The sequence below is a fragment of the Gossypium hirsutum genome, chromosome D10, assembly GCF_007990345.1.
Source record: "Gossypium hirsutum isolate 1008001.06 chromosome D10, Gossypium_hirsutum_v2.1, whole genome shotgun sequence".
In the NCBI taxonomy this organism is placed as follows: Eukaryota; Viridiplantae; Streptophyta; class Magnoliopsida; order Malvales; family Malvaceae; genus Gossypium; species Gossypium hirsutum.
In genome coordinates this window covers 23,263,546-23,287,214 of record NC_053446.1, presented here as the reverse complement: position 1 = coordinate 23,287,214, position 23,669 = coordinate 23,263,546, and the positions used below count along the sequence as shown (strand labels likewise).

The 23,669-nt window shown below is 33.6% G+C and overlaps 1 protein-coding gene across 5 annotated transcripts; it reads left to right on the top strand.

Annotated features, from left to right (window-relative positions):
- The first annotated feature begins 5,188 nt into the window (after nt 1–5,188).
- LOC107914661 (protein FAR1-RELATED SEQUENCE 5) lies at nt 5,189–8,502 on the top strand. 5 transcript variants are annotated; one of them, XM_041102222.1, is made up of 4 exons: nt 5,189–5,543; nt 6,060–6,609; nt 7,410–7,612; nt 8,119–8,502. In XM_041102222.1, the coding sequence occupies exons 2-3, from the start codon at nt 6,067–6,069 to the stop codon at nt 7,590–7,592; spliced, it is 726 nt and encodes a 241-aa protein (XP_040958156.1). In that variant the 5' UTR covers nt 5,189–5,543; nt 6,060–6,066; the 3' UTR covers nt 7,593–7,612; nt 8,119–8,502. The 5 variants fall into 5 exon arrangements, with proteins under 5 accessions (XP_040958156.1, XP_040958159.1, XP_040958157.1 ...); XM_041102225.1 differs by having other exon boundaries at nt 5,248–5,543; nt 6,075–6,609; nt 7,798–8,502; XM_041102224.1 differs by having other exon boundaries at nt 5,253–5,543; nt 6,075–6,609.
- Nucleotides 8,503–23,669: the final 15,167 nt, after the last annotated feature.

Here is a 23,669-nt window from a genome sequence, read left to right as displayed (position 1 = left end):
ACTTGGCATCCACGGAGCAAGCGGTTGTTGTAGTACGCAGGGCCCGTTTCAAGGTCTGTTATGCAACCTGGGACGTACCTCTCTAGCACCTGACATCACTGCCACACCTCATTATATGAAGCGTCCTACCCACAATGCATATTTTCCAACGCCTTCTGCTTAGCTATCCAAGCCTTGCGATAAGAGGGCGTGTTCCTCAATTGGCTACAAATATTGGCAATTAAGACCGACATAGAAGTCCTAGGATCTACCTTCACAATTAGTAGTATTAAGTTAGCTATCATATCTGAATCCATCTTGGGGTGATCTTGTGAAACACATGTCAACGAAGTACGTTAAATAATGCAACATTGAGTAATAACAGTATTATTTAAAAACCCTAAACACCCAGTGATACTGTACCGATAACATAGGTATGTGGACCTTTGTACTTTTTTATCTCTCACAAGCCTGTCTTTTTCCTAACCAAAGCCATGATTTTCCATGAATATGTATCGTATTGCACTGTACACTTGGCCTCAAACTTCTCAGATTTAGATTTAATTACGTAGTAGTTAACCCCGTTCATAATGTTATGTCGTTTCAATGCACCAAGAAAACTATCCTTACTGGAAAACTCCTTACCAACTTCCAGTTCACCTGAATCCAATGACGAACTTATACAGTCATGCCTTCTGTGTGGTAGATCTGGAAACTCCAATGCATCATCTGCCGATAGATTGACATTGTGTATGTGGGCTAGAGGCGAGTATGCCTTGAATTGCGAATCTTCTTCTTCTTCATCTGAACCCCCTTCACCATCTTCAGGTTCGGTTGAAACAAGCTCTGGTTCAGAAAATAATGCAACTTCTTCACTATCGGGGCCGGGCTCTTGAGGTGGATCCACATTGGACTCATCATCCGACCTATCATCATCTACAACGTATGAGGTCCCTTCTCCGGTGGATGTCATAGGGAGTTAATCATACTTTATTGTGGATGTTTCATAACGTCCCCAATCAAATGTGAATTGCCAACCATTAGAAGTTGATGTCATTCCCTAGTACGTATTTTCAGCATCGAACATCGACCCACCGAGGTGTATGTCCCATCCACTAACCGAGTGTTGTGCAGGAGTTGTGTATTCCATACTACCACCAAACATGGGCTCTTTCATGTTTTTCCTCCCACTAATGAAGTGTCGGGTAGGGGCCGTGTATTCCTCTCGATCAATAGTAGATGTTGAAGTTGCAAATGTTTCATTTGGCGATGAAAATTGTACATATAACTTAAGATATGGTGATCCACTAGCGAGATGAGTCTTCGTCATCGCCTCCAAGCTACGACCACATTTGATATCAAATGAGTCATATGTCACGAGATCAACCGAAGCACAAAATCGATACTTAATAGACGAAACTCTCATTGGCGTTGTTTTGAAGATTTTGCGCCTAAGTCTTTTTACGAAATTTGGCTCATTTATAGCCTAAGGCCAAACAGGAGCTACTGTAGAAAAAGAGCGTCTACGTGAGAGCTTTTTTCAGTAATTTTACTGACAGTGCATCCTGCTTGAAGTGTTTTTGACATTATCTTTTCAGAACCGTCTTCTCAAAATTAATTTTTCTGAAACTACTGTAGAAAAAAAATAAAATCCTTCTTGTCAATATAAACCCCTCTAAACCCTTAACCTAAACCTTTTTTCAAAAACCCTAAAAGCTAAACACAAAAATTATTTTTAAAAAAACTAAACCCTAATTTAATTAATTTATTTAAAATCCCTAAAACTTAATTTAATTAATTTATTTAAAACCCTTAAAACCTAATTTAATTAGTTTTTTTAAAAACTCTACACCCTAATTTATTTTCTAAAATTCTTAAACCTTAAATAAACAAAACCCTAAATTATTTTAACAAAACACTAACACTACAACCCTAAAACCCTAAACTCACAAACCCTAGGCACTAAACATGTAGATAGCCCTAACCCTAGAAAAACACGGGCTAAAACGCGTCCGTGAGGGTGCGATTTTGCCACGTCAGCAAAGTGCGTCCACGTCAGCGCGTTTTCTGCTGAAATGGCAAAATCACTCCCTCAGGGACTCGTTTTGCTGGAATTTCCCCCTAAAACGCTTCTACATGGATGCGTTTTGGAGTTTTAGGCTCATTCCGGTAAATAATGAAAAAAATGATCCATTTTTGTAAATAAAGTTGGAAATGAGCCTTTATTGGTAAAATAATCATTATTTTTGCTCCAAATACCATCATCGACTGCCTTCCACCACTGCTTATATCAGCTGCGAACAATTGTCTTAGTCTTATTTTCTCTAATAGAATTGATGCAATACTTAGTCTTATTTTCAAAGATTATTAAGATTCATTGATTTATTTCTGTAATTTTTGTTTATTTTTATTTGTTGTCAAAGGGTAAATTATGAATTAGAGTTACTATCTGATACTCGTATAATGAAGTTGATTGAAATTTCATTGAGATTTGTAAGTATGTGTTGTAAAAAAAAGGGAAAAGAACTAAGATTGATGCACGATTAATATGGTTGAATCACATTATGAATTTGTGACTTAGGATCGAATACTTGTTATTTTAGTTATATTTCAATTGTTTGCTTTAAATATTTAAAGAAAAAGCTATTTCACTAATTGACCTTCTTTAACGGAGTTGATATTGTCACCACATTCACTCATGTTTAATTTATGTTCATACAAGATAAAGTTCCTAGATTGACTATTATTGCATCTTGGGATTATTAACTCCACTTACACTATGTTTAGGATTAAAATTATATTCAATGACATGAAACTGATAATTTCGAATGTGAAGCTTGTTGTGGATTAATTGCTTCTCAGCTACAAACACTAAGAAATTTGCTTCTATTTAGAAGATTTTCTTCTCCCATTCAAAACTCACATTTTTTTAAATGAAAATGGTATGGGAAGATAGCTTTATTGTGCTTGTGTAGTTCACAAGGTTCAACTTCAACAAACGAAGATTTTTGACCACCCAAAATTGCAGGATGGTTTTGGAGAAGATTGTGAGCCGGTAGATTTTTCGGCGAACTAAATTCCCTTTTTAAGTCGTTGTTTCGTTCAAGGGATCTGGAATTGCGAGTGTTGAATCAACATAAAAAACTGACCAGGTGTGTAACGGAAAACTCGAAAAACAGTGAATGGCGAAAAACTGAAATGCATTCTGTCGACGTCACACGACCGTGTGTGTCACATGGGCTCATTTAATTGGGATGTGTGGGCCACACGACCATGTGTGAGGACATGCGTCGGGCCATGTGGACCACATGAGTTGGCCAATTGGGCCACCACACGAGCATGCAAGCTCATTTTGAAAATTTTCGTCTAAGCCCGTTTTGACCCGTAATACGTAATTAGACTCTCCGTAGGCTTCATACTGCATAAATAAGGTGTGAAAACATGTTATTTGTTAATATGCTACCGTAGGTGATATGATTAAGATATGTGAATTAAGTACGAATGAACTGACTATTGTTAATTCTGATTACATGTTTTTGTTTTGCTATGTTTGTTATGAGCATATGATGTATGGATATGTTAATCTATATTTATCTAAATCTGCTTTATGACCACGCACATGATGTTATGACGAAACTAATTTGCTTCTGTTGGGTTTGTGATATATCTATCTACAACTTATGTAATTGTATGCTTATTGGTTTCTGTTAAAAATATGAATGCATGTTCAACATACTTATCATTCTGTTTCTGTATTTGCATGTCATGTCATATTGCACGTGGTTGGAATAATATGGTATGGAGGAAGTTCCGACAATTTAATGATTTGCACTATTTGGTGGTTTAATCACATACTTCTGTCTGGCAACTTATCTGCAATATGGTGGCTTGACTACATATATTTGATCTGACAGTTTTAACTGCAACTCTGGTGGCATCATCCACAATTATATGTTGGTGTGATTTAGTTGGATGAGTTCTGGGGAACTAATTTGGTGTGTAACGGAATTGGATAGGAAATTTTCTGAAAAATTTGCATTATGATTTTTTGAAAAATATCGCATTGACATAACCATATATTCTCAATTCTGTTTAACTGATCGTTATGAAAATTCTCCATGATACTCTGATTTGTATATTGTGTAATGTTTGATCTCTGATTGAGTTTTGTTATACATTGAGCTTTATAGCTCACCTTTTTGTTTTATCTCTGACTTTTCAGGTAATCTTTGAGTTTAGGATCGGACAACGTGCGGGAACTCAGATTGTATATCGGTTAATAAAATAAGATAGTTTACATTTCTTTTAATTATTTTGGACTGTAAATTTGTTTTAGACTTTGTTTTTTTGTTTTTATTCTGTTAGTTGATTTTTGAGTATTTTAATATGAAACTGCAAAATCACATGGATTAATAATTTAAAATTAAAAGTCTGAAAATTTTTCGCTGCAAAATTAAGTAACCCCGTAAGTGTTTTTTTTTTTTGTAAATAAACAAATAGTTTTAATGAATGTTTGCCTTAAAGTTGGAAATGATTTGTCAAAATTATTACTTTCAAAACATGATTTTGATTTCAAATTCTAGGTTTTAGATAAGTGATTCCGAATTTAAGTTTTTTTAAACATTTGTGAAAATTTTGCCAAATTTAATGCTTTCGAACCTCACACTAAGTTTAATTAAATCAAAAAGATTTTTTAAAATAAGTTAATGTAATTTCTCAATATCCAGTCTTAACATCTAGGTCGGGTTTGGGGTGTTATATATAAAATAAATATAAAAAAAATTGATAAATCAAAAAGTTAATTGTATGATTTAATTGAAAAATAAATTCAAAATTCAATCTATTAAACTAATATAAAGCAATATTCAATTATTTATACTTTTATGTTGTATAAATTAAAAGTATTATGGTGAATTAATTTAAATTTTTTATTACAATTTATTTTTTAGCTTTAATTCTTCTACCAATAATATATAATAAAAAAATAAAATTACAAATTACAAATAAATTTGGGCTCAATGTGTAATTATTATATATAAATTTTAATTTTGAATAATTTTATGGATAAAAATTTGATTTAATTTAATTTTTATAAATTATTATATGATTATCGATATAATATCATTTTAAATTTACGATTTTATATACACATAATTATATATATCAAATATAAAAACTATTAAATTAAAATTTGAAATATACATTTTATGATGAAAATCACGTAGGGACACAGATGGGTCTGTGTTTGTTTCGGGAAATCTATAAAACAAAATCGATCTTGATTGTGAATTATGGTATCTTAAATGATGAAAATCAAGCGTAGGCTGATTTCGACCCCTACTCATATCTGATGTCCAGATTTGGTTTAAGATAGCTCAACACACATAGGTGTTGACATTGTTTAACATTTAATTGAAAAAAAAAAAAACACCTTAAAAATCCCACCCATTTAGTTAACACTGATCTGTTTGTTTTAATGGTGGCTGACAGCCATTGAAATTGAAGTCTGCAGCTGTTCTTCTCTAAACGATTTTCATTGAAACTCTCATATTTACCAGAAAAAGGTAAATGGCTTTCATTTACTTTCCTTTAATTCCCTTTTTATCTGAACTATTGCTTGCTGTGTTTATGTTATTTGAACGATTAAACATTGAAATGTTGAAGGAAAAAAAAAACCCCACCCAAGGTTTGGGACGCTAAGGCAGAAAGTTGATAGATTTTGGGTTTCTTTTGTATTCTTTATATAGTAATTAGAATTACAAAATCAAGCATTTTTTTCTCCATTTTTCTTTGAAATTCTGAGCTTTTATATCTGCAAATGTAGGAAATTTTATGTAATTTGATGTTTGTTGGGTAATTAGAGGCATGCGCTTTTGCTATTTAGAGCAAATTACTGAAATTATTAAGAACTACTGTGTAATTCCATTTTCTGGATAAATCTAGTCTTGTTGATTGTTAATCACTGCTAGCCATTGCTTCTTTTCTCGATGGAAAAATTGGATTGTTCAATGATTCTGGGCTTTCTGGGTTTTTTTTTCTTAATTTGGATTGATCTTGACTTTTTGATAACATTGTGATAGCTTTGTGATGGCTAGCACCTCAAATCCGGAGCTTAACACTAGCCGAAACTATCGACAATGGCTGACCGAAACATTTGATGGCCATGAAATGCTTGATGATGAGTTGTCAGATAGTAATCTGGACGGAAATGGTAATTTGATCAACCCATTGGATCAACATTTTCCTATGACTATGGAACATAGAGAACCATACATTGGTATGGAGTTTGAGTCAGCTGAGGATGCTAGGGAGTTTTATGAGATGTATGGTCGGCGTATGGGATTCACCATTCGGAATAATCGCACTCGTCGATCTCTTAAGGATAATTCGATAATTGGCCGAGAGTTTGTTTGCTCGAAAGAAGGTTTTCGTGCAGAGAAATATACGAAGAAAGAAACCCAAGTTTTCACATCGCGGCCTGCCACAAGAGAGGGATGTAATGCAATGCTGAGGATAGCAGCAAAAGATGGGGTAAAATGGGTTATCTATGGTTTTGTTAAAGAACATAATCATGTACTGAATCCAAGCAAAATACCTCCTCGACGGTCACATCGAATTGCGTTCTGTGAGGTATGTTAGTGCAAGTATTTTAGTTGAATGATTCCTAGAGATGTTAGCAACTTGTTCTTTCAGATAACTTTACTTGTCTTTTACAGCCAATATAAATGAAAAATTGGCACGCTTTTAAACTGATTTGCTGATATTAAACTATAGATGCATAAGTTTAGGAACCTTTTGAATGTAAGAAATTATGGAGAATATCTGCCATGTATAAGCTTGTATTAGGCTTATGCAACAGTGTTTACTTTTGATTCAAGCAGAAGAAGATAAAAGGTGAAGAGATATGTTATGGTCCCGGGTTATGGATCAAGTTACAAATCGAAAATAGGAAATTAGCAGAGATTAGCAGGCATAAGAGAGAGTGAATGATCTAGGAAAGAACTAGAAGAGCACTGACTAATCTACTAAAAGTTTGAAATTAGTTTTTGCTTATATAAATTTGACAGAGGTTAGAAATCAATCATTGAAGCAGTTTGGGCATTAGCTGCATTACTGAAATGTTTTTATGACATTGTCATTACTCAATCCGATCAATTGACGAAAGAATATTTTGGACATTAGTTGGGGACAATCAGCTATTCTATAGGGTCATAACTGCTGTTATATGATGTGCCTTTTTGTCTGAGGTTTTATTATGGTAACCCAACAATTCTGCAATTCAGTTATTTTCTCGATTTGGCCATTTAATTTATGGCTAAGCTTCCTGGAATTACGTCCTCTTGGAACAGGCCATGCGTACATGCTAACTGGATTCCTTTATAAATGTAACTCGACGCTATGCCCTTATATGCATTAGCTGCTGTTTACAGGATGAAAAGGATCTTAAAATTCGAGAACTGTCCACGGAGCTGCATCGTGAGAAAAAGAAATCGGCTGCTTACCAAGAGCAGCTTCAGATGGTTTTAAATTATATCGAAGAGCACACTCAGCGGTTATCCTTAAAAGTTAATTTGGTATCCAACAATCTGAGAGAGCTTGAATATGAAGACTAAGACTAAGCTCATTTTCTAAGGTGAGCCTCCTTCTTTTGAGCTACTTCGCTCGAATTGCTATTTACTTTGATTTAATGGTCTTTGTCCACCTATGTTGATCCAACTCTTTGTTTTTCTTGAATGCCTATTCTGATATTCATGTCCACCTCATATCTGGATATGAATGGGAATGTGATGCTCCAAAACCCTCCAAATACTTGAAAAGTTTGGGGGAAAGAATGAACATATGTCCTACACATATCTGCATCCATGACTCATGTCGAAGTCCAAATAACATAGCTGTCTATGGTATCTGTTTTATGCAACAGAAACAATAGCTCATGTTTATAAACTCTTTTGGATACTTTATAAAAGATCAAAAAAGGGAAAAGGAAAGGTGATATTTAGTTTCATTGTATAGTTTCCAGGCTAAGTTATGTTTCAGCCATTCTTCTTCTCTGTAATTGCTTAATCAGAGAGAATGTCCTCTAAACATTTATCTATGGCTGACTAAGTTATGATGCTGAAACTTTTCACTCCTTTTCAGTTGATTCTCTAACTGTGGAAATTGTTATCGAAGCGATCAGTTAATTGTATCAGTGAATGCAGAGATGATATCTATGTGCATCTTGATTTAAAATAACAACCTCCACCTTACTCTTTGGTGGAAGAAAAATCTGTTGTTGATGGTTGTTAATATTTTGTGTCCTCCAAGTTGCTTGATGACTGATTGCAGCCCTAATTTGGTCATCATATTGTATATGCCTGGCAGTTGGAAGAATAGTCTTTGTTAATGCAAACATCTATATTCATCTTTTCTTCCATTGTTTATTTATTCCTTAGCATGTGCCATGTACCCAACACATATTCAGGGAACCCTTTGAATACATGAAAAAAATTAAATATATTTGTCTTGGACATATTTGCTGCATCTGACACTCCCACCTGAGTCTTAAGTACTATAGAATATCTTCACAACTCACAAGTTTCTCTAACAACAGAAATGCAATAAAACAAAGGTTCACATATGCTATAAGTCCATGTTCTTTGTAAATTTAGAATTTAACCCTTATACTTTTTATTTTTAAGAATTTTGTCTTTCTACTTTTTTAGATTTCAAAGTTCAATGTCATTATTTTTAGTTACATTGTTACCAAGTGAAAAATTTTTTTGAATGCCAAAATGTCATATTAACAAAATTAATAAAAAAAAAGTGTTAATAATTGGACTTGAATTGTGAAATTTGAAAAGTAAAAGAATTAAATTATTGGAAATAGAAATATACTGATTAAATTTTAAATTTGTGAATAGCAAAAAGATGTATGGCATGTTTTAATAAAAGTGTTTTGAGAAATAAACAATAATAAACTAATATCACAAAAATTTATAAATTTTTTCATCATATAATAAATTACAATATTGTAGATAAAAAAATATTTTAGAATGGAAGAGCATAAATTAGAGAGCTCAAAGTAGGTTATGAAGTGACTTAAATTAATTAAATGATGTACCATTTTGGAATAGGTGTTGGCTTCATATTTATTTTTTCTAAACCCTTCCACTACAACATTCAAAAAAGAAAAGACCCTTCCAATATCGAATATAATTAGTTTTATGCTATTTTTCTCCATAAATCATTTTCAAAATGTTTGAATGGTGGAAGTGAAAAAAACAGTTATTAACTCTTTTGAATGGTGCCTACTGGGTTAATTTGACCTTGAATAACCAGATAGGACTGACTGATACACCACTCTATCCATGAAGCTGTTGGTTTGTTACTTGCTGATATAAATGGCTTAGGGATTCAATGTTTGATCTCCATTTAGATGTGTTTTTCTTCCCTTTTTCGAAAAAAGAATAATTAATATGTGTGATCGAAACTATATTGAATATCAATTTGAAAAGAAAAAAAATTAGATATTGTTATATCCTTCCGCGTAGTGGACTTGTGTACCTCCTAACCTCAATATCTCTGAGTATGACCATTCATTCTCGATTTATCGAGTCAAACACTTGGACTTAAGAGTGAATATTGTCTTGATGTGAATACACTTCCAAGGCAATAAGGAGTATATTTAGACTTAACTATCTCGTACTGATAAAATCTCATGATTATTCATTACACATTTAACAGGGCTAAATGTATATCTTGATACGTCGTATCAACGAACAAGAGAATCTCTCCTATAAATACTAGAAGAATAATGAACAGGGGATTAATGTTTCAATACCTAAAGTTATTCCAAGCATTTGTCTTCTTAATCAACCTATGTTCTTGTCCTTATTCCGACTCTTGATCTCTCCAGGTGAACCAATCTCCATAGGATTGCTTTATCCTCCTTTACTATTGTACGTTGTATCAACATATACTAATTTGAATATTGGAATCCAATTTAAGTACGAAAAGTATATATATATATTTTGCAATGATGTTTCAATCAAGATTTAAGCCCTTTGGTTTATAATTTATATGGGTTTATCAAGATACTACAGATATTTGCTTCTTTAATTCTAAAGTACTTCCAATAAAGGCAAATAGTCATTTGAGAAAAAAAAGGAAAAAAAATCGATTTAAATGGTGTATTTAGATAGTTTTTTTATTTATATTGCAATATGTATACTTAAAATAGTATTGTAGTAATCATTGTGTTAGTAACTTATAAAAATTGAATTGAATTAATATTTTATGTATAAATTGTACAAAATTAAAGTTCATTGATAGCAAGTTAATTTTGTGCTTTTAATGTATCTATTTTTGGCTAATTTTTGAATAGCTAAAGGTATTAAATAGCTATAGAACATTAAAGGATTAAACCATTAATGAGTTAGTGGAAGATGTTGGCTTGGCAATTGTGTAATTTTAAAGTATTATAAAGGTTAATTTTGAAAATTAGTAATTAAATGAATAAACAAACAAAACATTAAAGCTTTCATCTTTATTTTCTTTTCTTTAACCGAATACTAAAACAAAAAGAAGCCATGGATGAAGCTTCATTCATTAGGTATGAATTTTTAATCTGTTTTTAATGATTTCTATGTTTCTGGGATCGTTGTAGCTTAATCTAGCTAGCACGGGGACTAATTTATAAAACTGTTAAACTGTTAGGGTTTTACCATTGATGAGTATTTATGAGTTTTGAAGTTTGATGATAGAAAATGAATGGTTGTTGTTAGATAAACAACTTTTGTAAAGGATTTTTTAGTGAAATTGTCAAATAGGGACTAAATTGAAAAATAGGAAATATTACAAGGTGAAATTGTGAAATAATTGAAGCATAGTGCATGCTAAGGACCTATTTGATATTCAACCATAGTGGGTTGTGGTAAAATTGTGTAAATTTCAATTTTTATGAACTAAGGACTAAATTGCAAAAAAAATTAAAAGTATAGGGGCAAAATGGAAATTTTGCCAAAATATGTGTTGGACTAAATTGATTGAAATATATATAATTGAGTTGAATTTATCCGTATAGATCCAGTCAGACCTCGTACGGAGTTAGATCGAGGCAAGGAGAAAATCTCGGATTAATTGCCTCCGTATCTACGTATACTCTTCGAGGTAAGTTCGTGTAATAAATTGAGTATTTATATGTTTTAATTGAATTATATGTATGTGATTTGTATAATTGCCATGTATAAATACCGATCATATATCTGACGACGTACAATGATTACCGAGCTCTGTTTGAACCTTAAGAATTCGTAGGATATAAATGACATGTCATTAGGGTTACTGATTTGGTTGTAGTCCTACATGTGTTGCGGACACACCACAGCTCGTATGAGCTTACCGATTTCAGCTCGTGAGAGCTTATCAATTTCAGCTCGTATGAGCTTACCGATTTACAGCTCGTGAGAGCATACCGATTCATAGCTCGTATGAGCATACATGTACAAGAATTGACGAATTACAGTTTTAGCACACTACGAGATGTTATGAGTTCGATACGAACTATTACAAGTATATACATGAAATACATGGAAAGGTTATTAGATGATATATAGCTAATTGACATGAATGATACATGTATATGAAAATTTGATTATTTGTTTAGCTCATCCATGATTTGGTTTGTATATGATTTTACATGGCTAACATGTTGGCGAATATGTGTTTAGGCACTTGGCCAAGTTGTGTTGGGATATGTATTGTTTACTACTTAATATGTGCTAAAATGGTAAGTTAAATTCTATGTTATACGAACTTACTAAGCTTAAATGCTTACTCTGTGTATTTTCCAGGTTTTATAGTGAATCGGAAGCTCGTTCGGGTTGGAAGCTTGACAGAGCTATATCACACTATCCATTAGCTCTTTTGGTACTTTCGATTGGTTTAATTTTGGTTATAATGACACGTATAGGTTATTTTGGCTAATGTTAGTCTATATGCTTTGTTGATATTTTGGCCATTTGTTTGGCTTGTGTTTTGACATTTTGATAATAAAATAAGTCTAGTATATGGTATGTAAATATTTGCCCTCTAATGATTGATGAATAACTTAGTATGGTTGAATTATGGAAGATGAAAATTATGACATGATTATACATATTGAATATGTTCTTTGTGATAGGATGAAATTGTGGTAAATTGATGCTTTGGTGCAAATGATTTACATGGTCATTTGATGCTAGTTTTAGATTGGAGTTTTGGTACCAAATGGTATGTTTTGTTAAGTGATCTACGTGGTAAGTTTTGGTGAAAATATGCATATATGTAAGTTGAACAATTGGTTATATTGGACACATGATTAGTCATGTTTATAAATTATTATTTGAGGTGCCTAAGGGCATATTGGTTGTATGTGATCATACAATTTGTATAAGGCTTGATCATGCTTGTTTTGGATGCCTTATTGTAAAAAACTCAGAGGAAAAAAAAATTCTGTTATTCATCTATTGTTTTAGTTTACAGATTTATAAAGAGAGGAATGATCATTTTAAAGGAAATAAATCCTAATTTCCTAAGAATCAGTAATTGATATCCTAATTTCCTAAGAATCAGTAACTGATATTAGTTTTCCTAAGAATCAGTAATTGATATCCTAATTTCCTAAGAAACAGTTAACTGATATTAGTTTCTATTTACAAGAGAGCTAATAGTAATAAGGTAAGATTTCTATCCTTAATTATAGGGATTCCAACACTCCCCCTCAAGCTGGAGTGTAGAGGTTAATCAAACCCAGCTTGCCAATAAGTTCTTCAAACATGTTTCTATTCAAACTCTTTGTTAAAATATCTGCAACTTGTTGTCTAGTAGGTTGGTAGGTGATGCATACTTCTCCTGAGTGTATTTTTTCTTTTATAAAGTGACGATCTATTTCCACATGTTTGGTCCGATCATGATGCACAGGATTATGTGCCATGTTGACAGCAGCCTGGTTGTCACAGTATATCTTCATAGGTCTGGTATAAGGCAATTTTAGTTCTCCCATAAGTCTTTGTATCCAAACTCCTTCGCATATACCATGAGATAGTGCTCGATACTCTGCCTCTGCACTGCTGCGTGCTACCACAGATTGTTTTTTGCTCCTCCACGTCATGAGATTACCCCAAACATAACTACAATAGCCGCTTGTAGAGCGTCTATCATTAACAGAACCTGCCCAGTCTGCATCAGTGTAGACTTCGACGTTTCGGTTGATAGTCTTCTTGAAGTACAGGCCTTTACCGTGAGTTCCTTTTAGATATCTTAGTATTCTATATGCAGCTTCCAGGTGCTTCTCCCTCGGGGCATGCATATACTGACTAATAACACTAACACTGAAGGCTATGTTTGGACGGGTGTGAGATAGGTAGATAAGCCTTCCTACTAGACGTTGATATCTCCCCCTGTCGATTTCTTCTCCATCCTCATTAGTTCCCAATTTAAGGTTAAACTCCATAGGAGTTTCGACTGGTTTGCTGCCCATCAAACCAACTTCCGACAGTAGATCAAGAACATATTTCCTTTGGGAAATGAAGATACCTTTTTTTGACCTTGCTACCTCCATACCAAGAAAATATTTAAGACTCCCCAAGTCTTTAAGTTCAAACTCTGTACCAAGAAATTCTTTCAATTTCAAAATTTCACTCGAGTCATTTCCTGTTAATATTATATCGTCGACATAAACAATAAGGATGCAGCATTTACCCTCTTCCGAGTGCTTGTAGAACATGGTGTGGTCTGCCTGTCCTTGAATGTAATTTCTGCTAGTCATAGCTTTTGCAAATCGGCTGAACCACGCTCGTGGAAATTGTTTCAGCCCATACAAGGACTTCTTCAACTTACACACTTGGTCCTTGTTTTCTTCAAACCCGGGTGGGAAATCCATGTACACCTCCTCATTTAATTCCCCGTTGAGAAAAGCATTTTTTACATCCAATTGAGTTAAGTTCCAATCAAGGTTGGCAGCAAGAGATAGCAGGATCCGAACGGTGTTTAGCTTGGCAACCGGTGCAAACGTCTCATTGTAGTCGAGACCATAAGTTTGGGTGAATCCCTTAGCCACAAGTCGAGCTTTGTATCGGTCAATACAGCCATCGGGTTTAAATTTTGTAGTGAAAATCCATTTGCACCCTACAGTTTTTTTCCCTTTAGGTAGATCCGAGACTTCCCATGTTTCATTGTTTTTAAGGGCCTTCATTTCTTCCATCACGGTTTGTCTCCACTCAGCTGATTCAAGAGCCTCTTCTATATTTTTTGGAGTTTTTACAGAATCAACATTAGTCACAAAAGCTTTGTAAGACTTAGATAAATTTCCATAGGATACAAACCGAGAAATATGATGTTGAGTGCAGCTCCTTGTACCCTATTGAACTGCAATTGGAAGATAGATGGATGGTGACGAAGGTGGGACTTCTGTTTTAGAACAGTCCTCGGTTGGAGATGTAATTGGCACTGCTGTATCAGTTTCAGGAGAACGATTCCATCGAGAGTAAACCTGTATTTGTTGTTTTCCTTGATCAGGTGGCTGTTGTACTTCGGTGGAGGTATTGTTATTGGGAAGGAAGGTGTTAAATTCTTGCTGCACAGGGCAAACAACTAAATCTGGGATAGGTTTGTTTGTGATAGTAGTAGTAGGATCAGGAGGTATAATGAGAAGAGTATTAAGGGTCTCATCTTCATTAAAAATCTCCCCCTGAAGATGAGATGCTGCAAAATATGGTTCATTTTCAAAGAAGGTAACATCCCGAGAGACAAACATTTGGCGCAATGTTGGTGAGTAACACTTATAGCCTTTTTGTGTAGGGGAATATCCAATGAAGATGCAGGTGTGGGCTCGAGGATCAAGTTTGGATTGATTTGATTGATGGTTATGGATAAAAGCTTTACAGCCGAATATTTTGGCTGGAAGATTAGGAACATGAAATAGAGGGAAGGCCTTTGAAAGAGTATTTAGAGGTGTTTGGAAATTGAGGATCTTTGATGGCATTCGGTTTATGAGATAACAGGCAGTGAGGACAGCTTCTCCCTACAAGTATTTTGGAACATTCATAGTGAACATTATGGCTCGAGCCACATCAAGGAGATGATGATTTTTTCTCTTAGAGATCCCATTTTTTTGTGGAGTGTCAGGACAAGAGCTTTGGTGTATAATGCCTTGGTCAGAAAGGTATGGACTTAAGACAGAGTTGAAGTATTCTCTCCCATTGTCAGTACGGAGGGTATGTATGGTAGAGTTGAATTGGGTTCGAACCATTGAGTGAAAATTTTGGAATACTTTGGGTGTTTCAGATTTTTCTTTGAGTAGATAGACCCAACAGACCCTAGTATGATCACCAATGAATGTTATAAACCATCTAGCCCCTGTAATATTTTTCACTCGGCTGGCTCCCTATAGGTCACTATAGATTAACGAAAAAGGTTGGGACTGAATATGTGGTTTTAATGGGTATGGTACACGGGTATGTTTAGATAATTGGAAAATTTCACACTTCAAGGGATTAATACTTTTATTTCGAAATAACAGCGGAAGATGTTTTTTCAAATACACAAAGTTTGGATGTCCTAACCTACGGTGCCATAACATAATAGCGTCCTCTTTTGAAGCGAATAGAGCCAATCCCCCTTGTGTACTGTTTTTATTCCAAATATACAGTCCATCATCAACTTTAGCAGTGCCAATCATCCTCCCCGATTTTTGTTCCTGTATCACACAACCAATTGCAAAAAATTCAACAAGAACTTTGTCATCCTTAGTAAGTTTACTAATTGAAAGTAAATTACAGGACAAGTTTGGGACATGTAGGACTTTATCGAGAGAAAAACTCACTATCATTTGTACTTCTCCTATTCTAGCCACAGGTGAGTAAGAACCGTCAGCTATGCGGATTCGGGATTTGTTATGACAAGGAGTGTAGGTGTGAAACAACGTGGAGTCACCTATCATGTGATCGGAGGCGCCCAAATCGAGTATCCAAGGAGATTGATTATTAGATTCAAAAGCAATGTTTAGGGCAGTACCTTGAGTGGCTAGAGATCCATGAGTAGTGGGAGTACCAAGTATCTTATGGAGAGTCTCAAGCTGTGTTTTGGTTAAGCGAACATCAAGAACATCATCAGTAGTAGTGGGATAACATGACAGTCTTATTATCCTTTTGTTTTTTTTCAGGATAGCTATGGAGTTTGAAGCATTTTTCTTTTGTATGACCAACACGATTGTAGTGACTACACCATGGTCTTGTTGATCCAGAATCATTTCCAGCACGTTGTTTTTGTGGCTGTGGACCTTTGGAGATGAGAGCAAAGGATTCAGTAGGACGGTTAGAAATCGGGGTCATAGGTTTAGGTTCCTTTGAATCTCCCATCATGACAAGATGACGCTTTTCTTCTCTTCTAACTTCTGCAAATGCTTCACCAATCGTTGGAAGAGGTGATCTGCCCAGAATTCGACCACGGACCTCATCTAACTCACGGTTCAGTCCTGCTAAAAACTCATAAAGACGTTCATTGTTGAGATGGGTCATAAACTTGTTGTGTTCTAAGCCTTCACCCTAATCTGCCTCATAATACATATCCAGTTCTTGCCACAAAATTTTCAAATTGTTGTAGTAGTGAGTTACCTCGAGTGTACCTTGTCGGATATCCTTTAACTTCAGCTTGATCTCAAATACTTGGGAGGCGTTTCCAAGATCTGAGTAGTTTTCTTTCACTGCATCCCACATGTCTTTTGCAGTTTTGAAAAAAAGATAGGTGCGACTTATATGGCCTTCCATCGAATTGATTAGCCAAGCCATTACAATTGAATTGTTGAGTTCCCAAGTGGCATAAGTAGGATCAGCTATGGTTGGTCGAGGAATTTCTCCATTGATTTACCCTAATTTTCCACGACCACGAATCACCATAAGAACTGATTGAGACCATTGCAGGAAGTTCTTCCCATTTAGCCGATGTTTGGTGATTATAAGGGAGGAATTAATTTCACCTTGAGTGATTCCCTGGTTGATATTCTGAGTTATTTGTGATGTCCCAGTTTCAGAGAAATTTTCACTGATATCACCCATTGGAGGACTAAACCGAAGGAATTTTTAAGAAGGGAAATTAGAGAAAAAAATTAGGATTGAATGAATCCTAAAGCCCTGATGCCATGTAAAAAACTCAGAGGAAAAAAAAATTCTGTTATTCATCTACTGTTTTAGTTTACAGATTTATAAAGAGAAGAATGATCATTTTAAAGGAATAAATCCTAATTTCCTAAGAATCAATAATTGATATCCTAATTTCCTAAGAATCAGTAACTGATATTAGTTTTCCTAAGAATCAGTAATTGATATCCTAATTTCCTAAGAATCAGTTAACTGATATTAGTTTCTATTTACAAGAGTACTAATAGTAATAAGGTAAGATTTCTATCCTTAATTATAGAGATTCCAACACTTATTATAGCTTGTGTATATGTGCATTGTTGGGTGTAGGTATATGTCAAATTTGGTGAGAAATATGGATTGTAAAATGGCTTATTTTCATCCACACGGGCAAAGACATTGGCGTATGTCTGTAGCTTTCAAAGGGTTGCAAGTCAAGTTGTTACACGGTCTGGCACACGAGCGTGTAAGGTTACTTCAAAGGATACACGGCCTAGCACACGGGCGTGTGGCTTGACCGTATGGCCCAAGTCAGTGAGTTACTCGAGCATGGACACAGGCTGGGACACAGATGTGTGTCCCTATTTTGAATGCCCACATGGCCTGGCCATACGGTCGTGTGACCCCTGCAGCTTTGAAAATTTTCAATGTTTTCTGAGTTTTTGATTTAGTCCCTACTTGTTTTTAACGCGCATTTAGGGCCTCGAGGGCTCGTATTGTAACAGCCCAATTTTGACCCTAATCAGAACAGTGGTTTCGGGACCACAAATCTGAATTAGAAAAAAATATTTTAATATTATTTTGTGTGTTTATGATGTGTGAATTTAATTGTGTGAAATTTTCGTGTTTTAATTTTGTCGTTTGAGAGATTGATTAAAGAAAATGGCTTAATCGCGTAAAATAAAAATTTAGGGGTTAAATCTAAAGGTACCAAATTGTTTTTGTCTTTATTAAATGGAGGATTTATGATGTAATAAGGCCAAAATATAGTTAGTGGGTGGCAAAGTACAAGTATAGCCTTATATATATGTATATATATTTATATAAAGGTTAATAAAGTAAACTAATTATTAATGTTAGTGCATGTTTAATATATTAAAATTAAAGCATTATTTCTCCATATTTTGGCCGAAACTAAGAACAAAGAAGATTGTTTAAAAGCTTTAGTATATTCAGCACTTGCAAGCTTGATTGAGGTATGAATTTTGTTTGTTTTTTTGATAATTTTTATATTTTTGAGATCGTTGCTTTGAATACTTCAAAACCCATGTCTTAATTTTGTGAATTGTTGATGATTTTGAAATGTGCCATTGATGAATGTTTGAGTTTCATGATTTTAGTTGACGAAATATGAAATATAATTGTTAGATTAACATGTATTGTCTTTGAATTTTTGGTGAATTTGAGTAATTAGGGCTAAATTGAGAAAATAAATTTTTAAAGGACTATAATGTGAAATAATGAAATGCATGAGCTTGTATAGACACTAGGAATATTCGGCCCTTAAGGAGTGTAGTCAAAATTGGTGTATTTTGTGTTTTGAGCAAAAAGGATTAAATTGTAAAAAGTGTGAAATTTTAGGGGCAAAATTGTAATTTGCCCATTCATGTATTTTTAGGGTAAATTGAATAGAATGGTGTTTAAATAAGCTTAATTTGAATATTTTTAGATCAAGAATTAAAGAAATCGAATTTGGATCGGGGAAAGACAAAAGTGGTCGAGTAGCCGATTTAACAGTCGACGACATCCGAGGTAAGTCGATAAGCATTTAAATGTTGTTAAATTCAAGAATATATAAATGATAAGTGATAAATTAAATTATTTATTTGTTATATGTTTTGGCCGAAAATTATTATTAAGATAGGAATTTTCTTTCGAGTTCGATTCGATCGATAATCAACGCCTAAAAGCCCCGTACGAACCCTAGGAATAGATAGGATACTTATGTCATGACATAGGACTCCGATATGTGTTTTCGTGTAAGACTACATTTGGGACGTCGGCATCGACTTGTGTTTTTGTGTAAGACTCTGTCTGGGACAGTGACATCGGTATGTGATTACATGTAAGACCACGTCTGGGACGTTGGCATTGTACTAGCTTTTTAATTATCCGTGTATCCTTTTTAATTTCGAACGGTTCAACGGGCAATGTTAAGTGAAGACCGAATGTGAAATCGAAACAATAATAATGTTCAGGTATGTATTTATATCATGCTATGAAATTAAGGTAAGTTGTATATTGAATTGATGATACAAAGTTATTTGATATATGAAAAATATGTGAGCATGTTTGTGCTTATAAGTCATTGGTAGTTTGGATTATTATTGTAGTTTTTTTTTAAATTATATTTTGATAAGTATACAATAATTGGAGTATTTGTGCATTAAGCTATTAAAGTTAAATGTTTATTTATATTTGATTTGGTTGGTTTAATATTAATGTTAAAATGAATAATGTTTGCTTATGACTTACTAAGCTTAAATAGCTTACTGTGTGTATGTCGTTCTTCGTTTTATAGATTTTGGAAGTTGGTTACGAGTTCGGGGATTGTCAGAGAAGATTATCACACTATCGACTCCTCTCGGTATTTTGTAAATTTTGAATTCGATCTTATGGCATGTATAGCGTAGCTGAAATGCTTGAATTTAGATTATGTAATATTAAGCCATGCGAAAAGGGCTTAATTTTCTTGTTTGTGTTCGGTTTTGGGCTGAATTATGGTTTAAGCATACTTTAATCATGGATTAGTATTTTATGGTTAGTATTTATATGGTAATGTATATATATATGTGCATGGTGATTTCATTCAAGTGTTTCGGTAATTATGTGGTTGAAGTAATTAAGTTGTTATATTCATTAAGATAAGTAATGTTAAGTTAAGTGTCTAGGTTATGTATTATATATGAAATATATATATGATTTGGTTGGATTTAGTAGTTAAGTGAATATAGGGGATGATTTATAAATTGAAGTATGCTTGTAAATGTTGGTGATAAATTACGTTTGGCTTATTGATAGAGTAAATGAATGTATATGCTGTCAAATTTTGATGTACAAATGCAGTCCAATTATATATGTATATGCTGTCAATTTTTGATGTATAAGGCAGTCCAATTATATATGTATATGCTGTCAATTTTTGACGTATAAATGCAGTCCAATTATATATGTATATGCTGTCAATTTTTGATGTACAAATGCAGTCCAAATACATATGTATATGCTGTCAATTTTTGACGTATAAATGCAGTCCAATTATATATGTATATGCTGTCAATTTTTAACTTATAAATGCAGTCCAATTATATATGTATATGCTGTCAATTTTTGATGTATAAATGCAGTCCAATTATATATGTATATGCTGTCAATTTTTGATGTACAAATGCAGCCCAATTTTGTATATATGCTGTCCAAATTTTGGTGTGAAAATGCTATTTAGTTTGGTATATAAATGCTGTTCAAATTGATGTATAATAGTTGTCCAAATAGGGTGTACCACCAAGAGTATAGTTAGTAACTTGAAATGAAATATGTATACAAATAAATGTTTGGATATATGCTTGGATTTTGATATATAATCATATATGTTTGGAAATGTTTTAAGAAATTGAATGATATTAAATTTTGATTAGGTAAATGATAATGATATGGTTGAAATTTTGAGACATGGTTAGTATATGTAATTTGATTTATGATGCATGTTTGATTTTAATTGGTTATGTGTTTATATATATATGTGGAATGAAATTTCGTGGTTGAGTTAGTATAATTAAAAAAAAAATTTTGAGTTGGGTTTTGATCTGTAATGCCTCGTAACTCTAATCCGACGACGGAATCGAGTTGGGGTGTTACACATATAAGAGACAATATATATGATTTTGATTGGTTTTGATGTGATTGTTAATATGTTATGAAATGTTGGAAATTTATGTCCGTTTGATTTGTAATACCGGTATTGCTCCGTAACCCTGTTTCGGCGACGGATTCGGGTTAGGGGTGTTACAATTTTTTGGGTCTTGATTAGGCGTGCTACTTTTTTTATTGGTGTTGCTGCACTTTATTCGTAGAAACATACCTTTCAGTAAATTCCTCCTGGCTTTAAGTTAGGACACCATTCAGATGGTACTAGTTATTAAGAGTATATGACTAAAACTCGAGTGTGAGTATTGGATAAGTGTATATATCTAACATTTGTAGGTTCAAATATTTTTAAGTTTTCAATGCATTTGGGGATCATATATATATCATACCCATGTCTGGGTATGCGTAAGGCACTGTTGTCAAATACGACTCAAGAGTATGAGCAAGATTAGGTTATAGATACCACTCCTTTGATAAACAGATAAGTTTTCCTTTTTTTCTTTAAAATGGTCCAGAATTTGTTCTTTGACATAATGATCATGGTGCTAATAGTTTCTGCATGGTAAATTTCTTGTCAATGTACTAAGGTAGCCTCTCTTGCTTCAGGGCTTGTCTTTTAGAAGTTTCCCTGATAGAGGATCTAATCTAGGGATTTAAATAATGATTGTGTAGCAGAATAGTGGCCGCTATATAGCGGTAGTGGCGTCGTCCGAAATCGTTATTGCTGAAAATAGCGATGTGAAGCAGAACCACACCAATAGCGGTGGATCACGGTCGCAATTTAACGGGTAACGACCAATTACAGCAATAACAGGCCTCTATTCCTGTTATTGTTCTGTTACAGTAAAATTAAAAAATAGCGATGGAAGCGGAACCACACCAATAGCGGTGGATCGCGGTTGCAATTTAACAGGTAACGACCAATTGTGGCAATGATGGGCAGCTATTCCCGTTATTGTTCTCTTACAGTAAAATTAAAAAAATCCAACTCCTTTAAAAAAAATCAACAGAAATATAATAAGACAAAGAGAATATATTCTTCACCTGCAAAATTAGATAATTTTCAATCAAAAAAAGAAAAAGCAATCCAAAATCAACAGAAAAAAGTAATCTAAAAGCAATAAAAAAATATGAATCGGTTATTGACTTATCGGTACAATAATTTTGTTCAAAAAATAGAAAAAGCAGTCCAAACTCTAAACTTTCACTTTCAGATTTCACTATCCAAACTCAAAACCAAACAAAATCACAACACAATCACAAAAATCTCTAAAAAAAATCTCATTTGCACTTTCAGAAATTTATAATTTTCAAGTACCTGGATTTTTTTGTCTTGATTCTTGCTTCTTTTTGTTGTAACATGCAAAGATTGATGAAATATTTTTGACAAAATCTTTGCAAATCATCTTTATATTTTTGGGTGTTTTGGTAGGAATGAATGGTAGCCTAGACAAAATTTAAAGAAATTGAAAAAAAATAGAGAAAGAAGGGATATATTTTGCAAAGAAAAACAAAGAAAACCCAAACCCTAATTTTTTTTCCTATTTTATTTTTGGCTCTTTGCCTCACGATAGAAGAAGAAGAAGGTGGTTGGGGCCTAGGGGATTTTTGAAACTTTTTGTTTTAATTTTTAATTTTTGGGTTTTGGGTGACGGGGTAATAATGAGTTATAGTGGGTTGTTGTTGTTGTTGTTGTTGTTGTTGTTTTAAACAATTATGGATTATGCCATAAATTGAATATTTCAATGTTAGTGATGTTTACTCTTTTTATTATATTGTTGATAATATAAGTAATGAATTGCTTATATTTCTAAATATAATTTTATATTTCTCGTATATAAATAAAAATAAAGCATGCCACCACATAAAGAGTTCCCGACTAAAGGAGAGGAGGCTGCACCAAGTAATGATATAGGTTGGCACTTTGGAACTCCAGTGTTAAGTACGAAAGGAAATTTCGTATGTAAAGTTTGTTTTAAATTTGTGAAGGAGGAATACGACGATTTAAAGAGCACATTGCTCATAAAACCGACAATGTTGCACCATGCCCTAAAGTTACTGGTATGTGATGCTTTATTGTTATTTTTAAATGTTATTGTAAATTTATCAATAAAGATTATACATAATTTATAATAATATAAAGTGTAAATTATTTTAATTTTATTAACAGGTGTCATTGGAGAAAGTAAAATGAATATACTGAAAGAAAGCAACACAAAGAAAATGGACAAAAAGAGGATAACAAATGAATTCTTATCCCAATTAAGAGGAGAGGAGGATAAACACGACGAATTCATTGATGAGGTTTCTGCTATAAGGCACGGAACTCGAGAAAGTATCCAATCACAACATGAGTGACATAAAAGGGAAGAATTCAGACGAAGTACTAGTGGTTGGAGTAACATTTATGAAGAAGGGTGATCTTCTCATGGATCAGCTGGAGAAAATCATGGAGAAAGAACAAGTAAATCCATCCCATGTGAGTCTGAGTTTACCTTAAGGGGAGCTATACCTGAACTGGCTAGAAGCAAAAGCTCAAAGCAACCAAAGATCAGTGGCTCTTTTATAAAGACTTTACGCAGGAAGATAGGTGAAGCAGTATCTAAATTTTTAATATATGAACGACTTCCTTTTCAATTATCAAGCTCTCCATGGTTGTATAACTTA

Bases quoted from the DNA above. Each gene is read 5' to 3' on its own strand.
- LOC107914661 (XM_041102222.1), top strand. From the start codon at position 6,067: ATGGCTAGCACCTCAAATCCGGAGCTTAACACTAGCCGAAACTATCGA. The intron at 6,610-7,409 runs GTATGTTAGTGC...TGCTGTTTACAG, and splicing joins ATCGAATTGCGTTCTGTGAG to GATGAAAAGGATCTTAAAAT.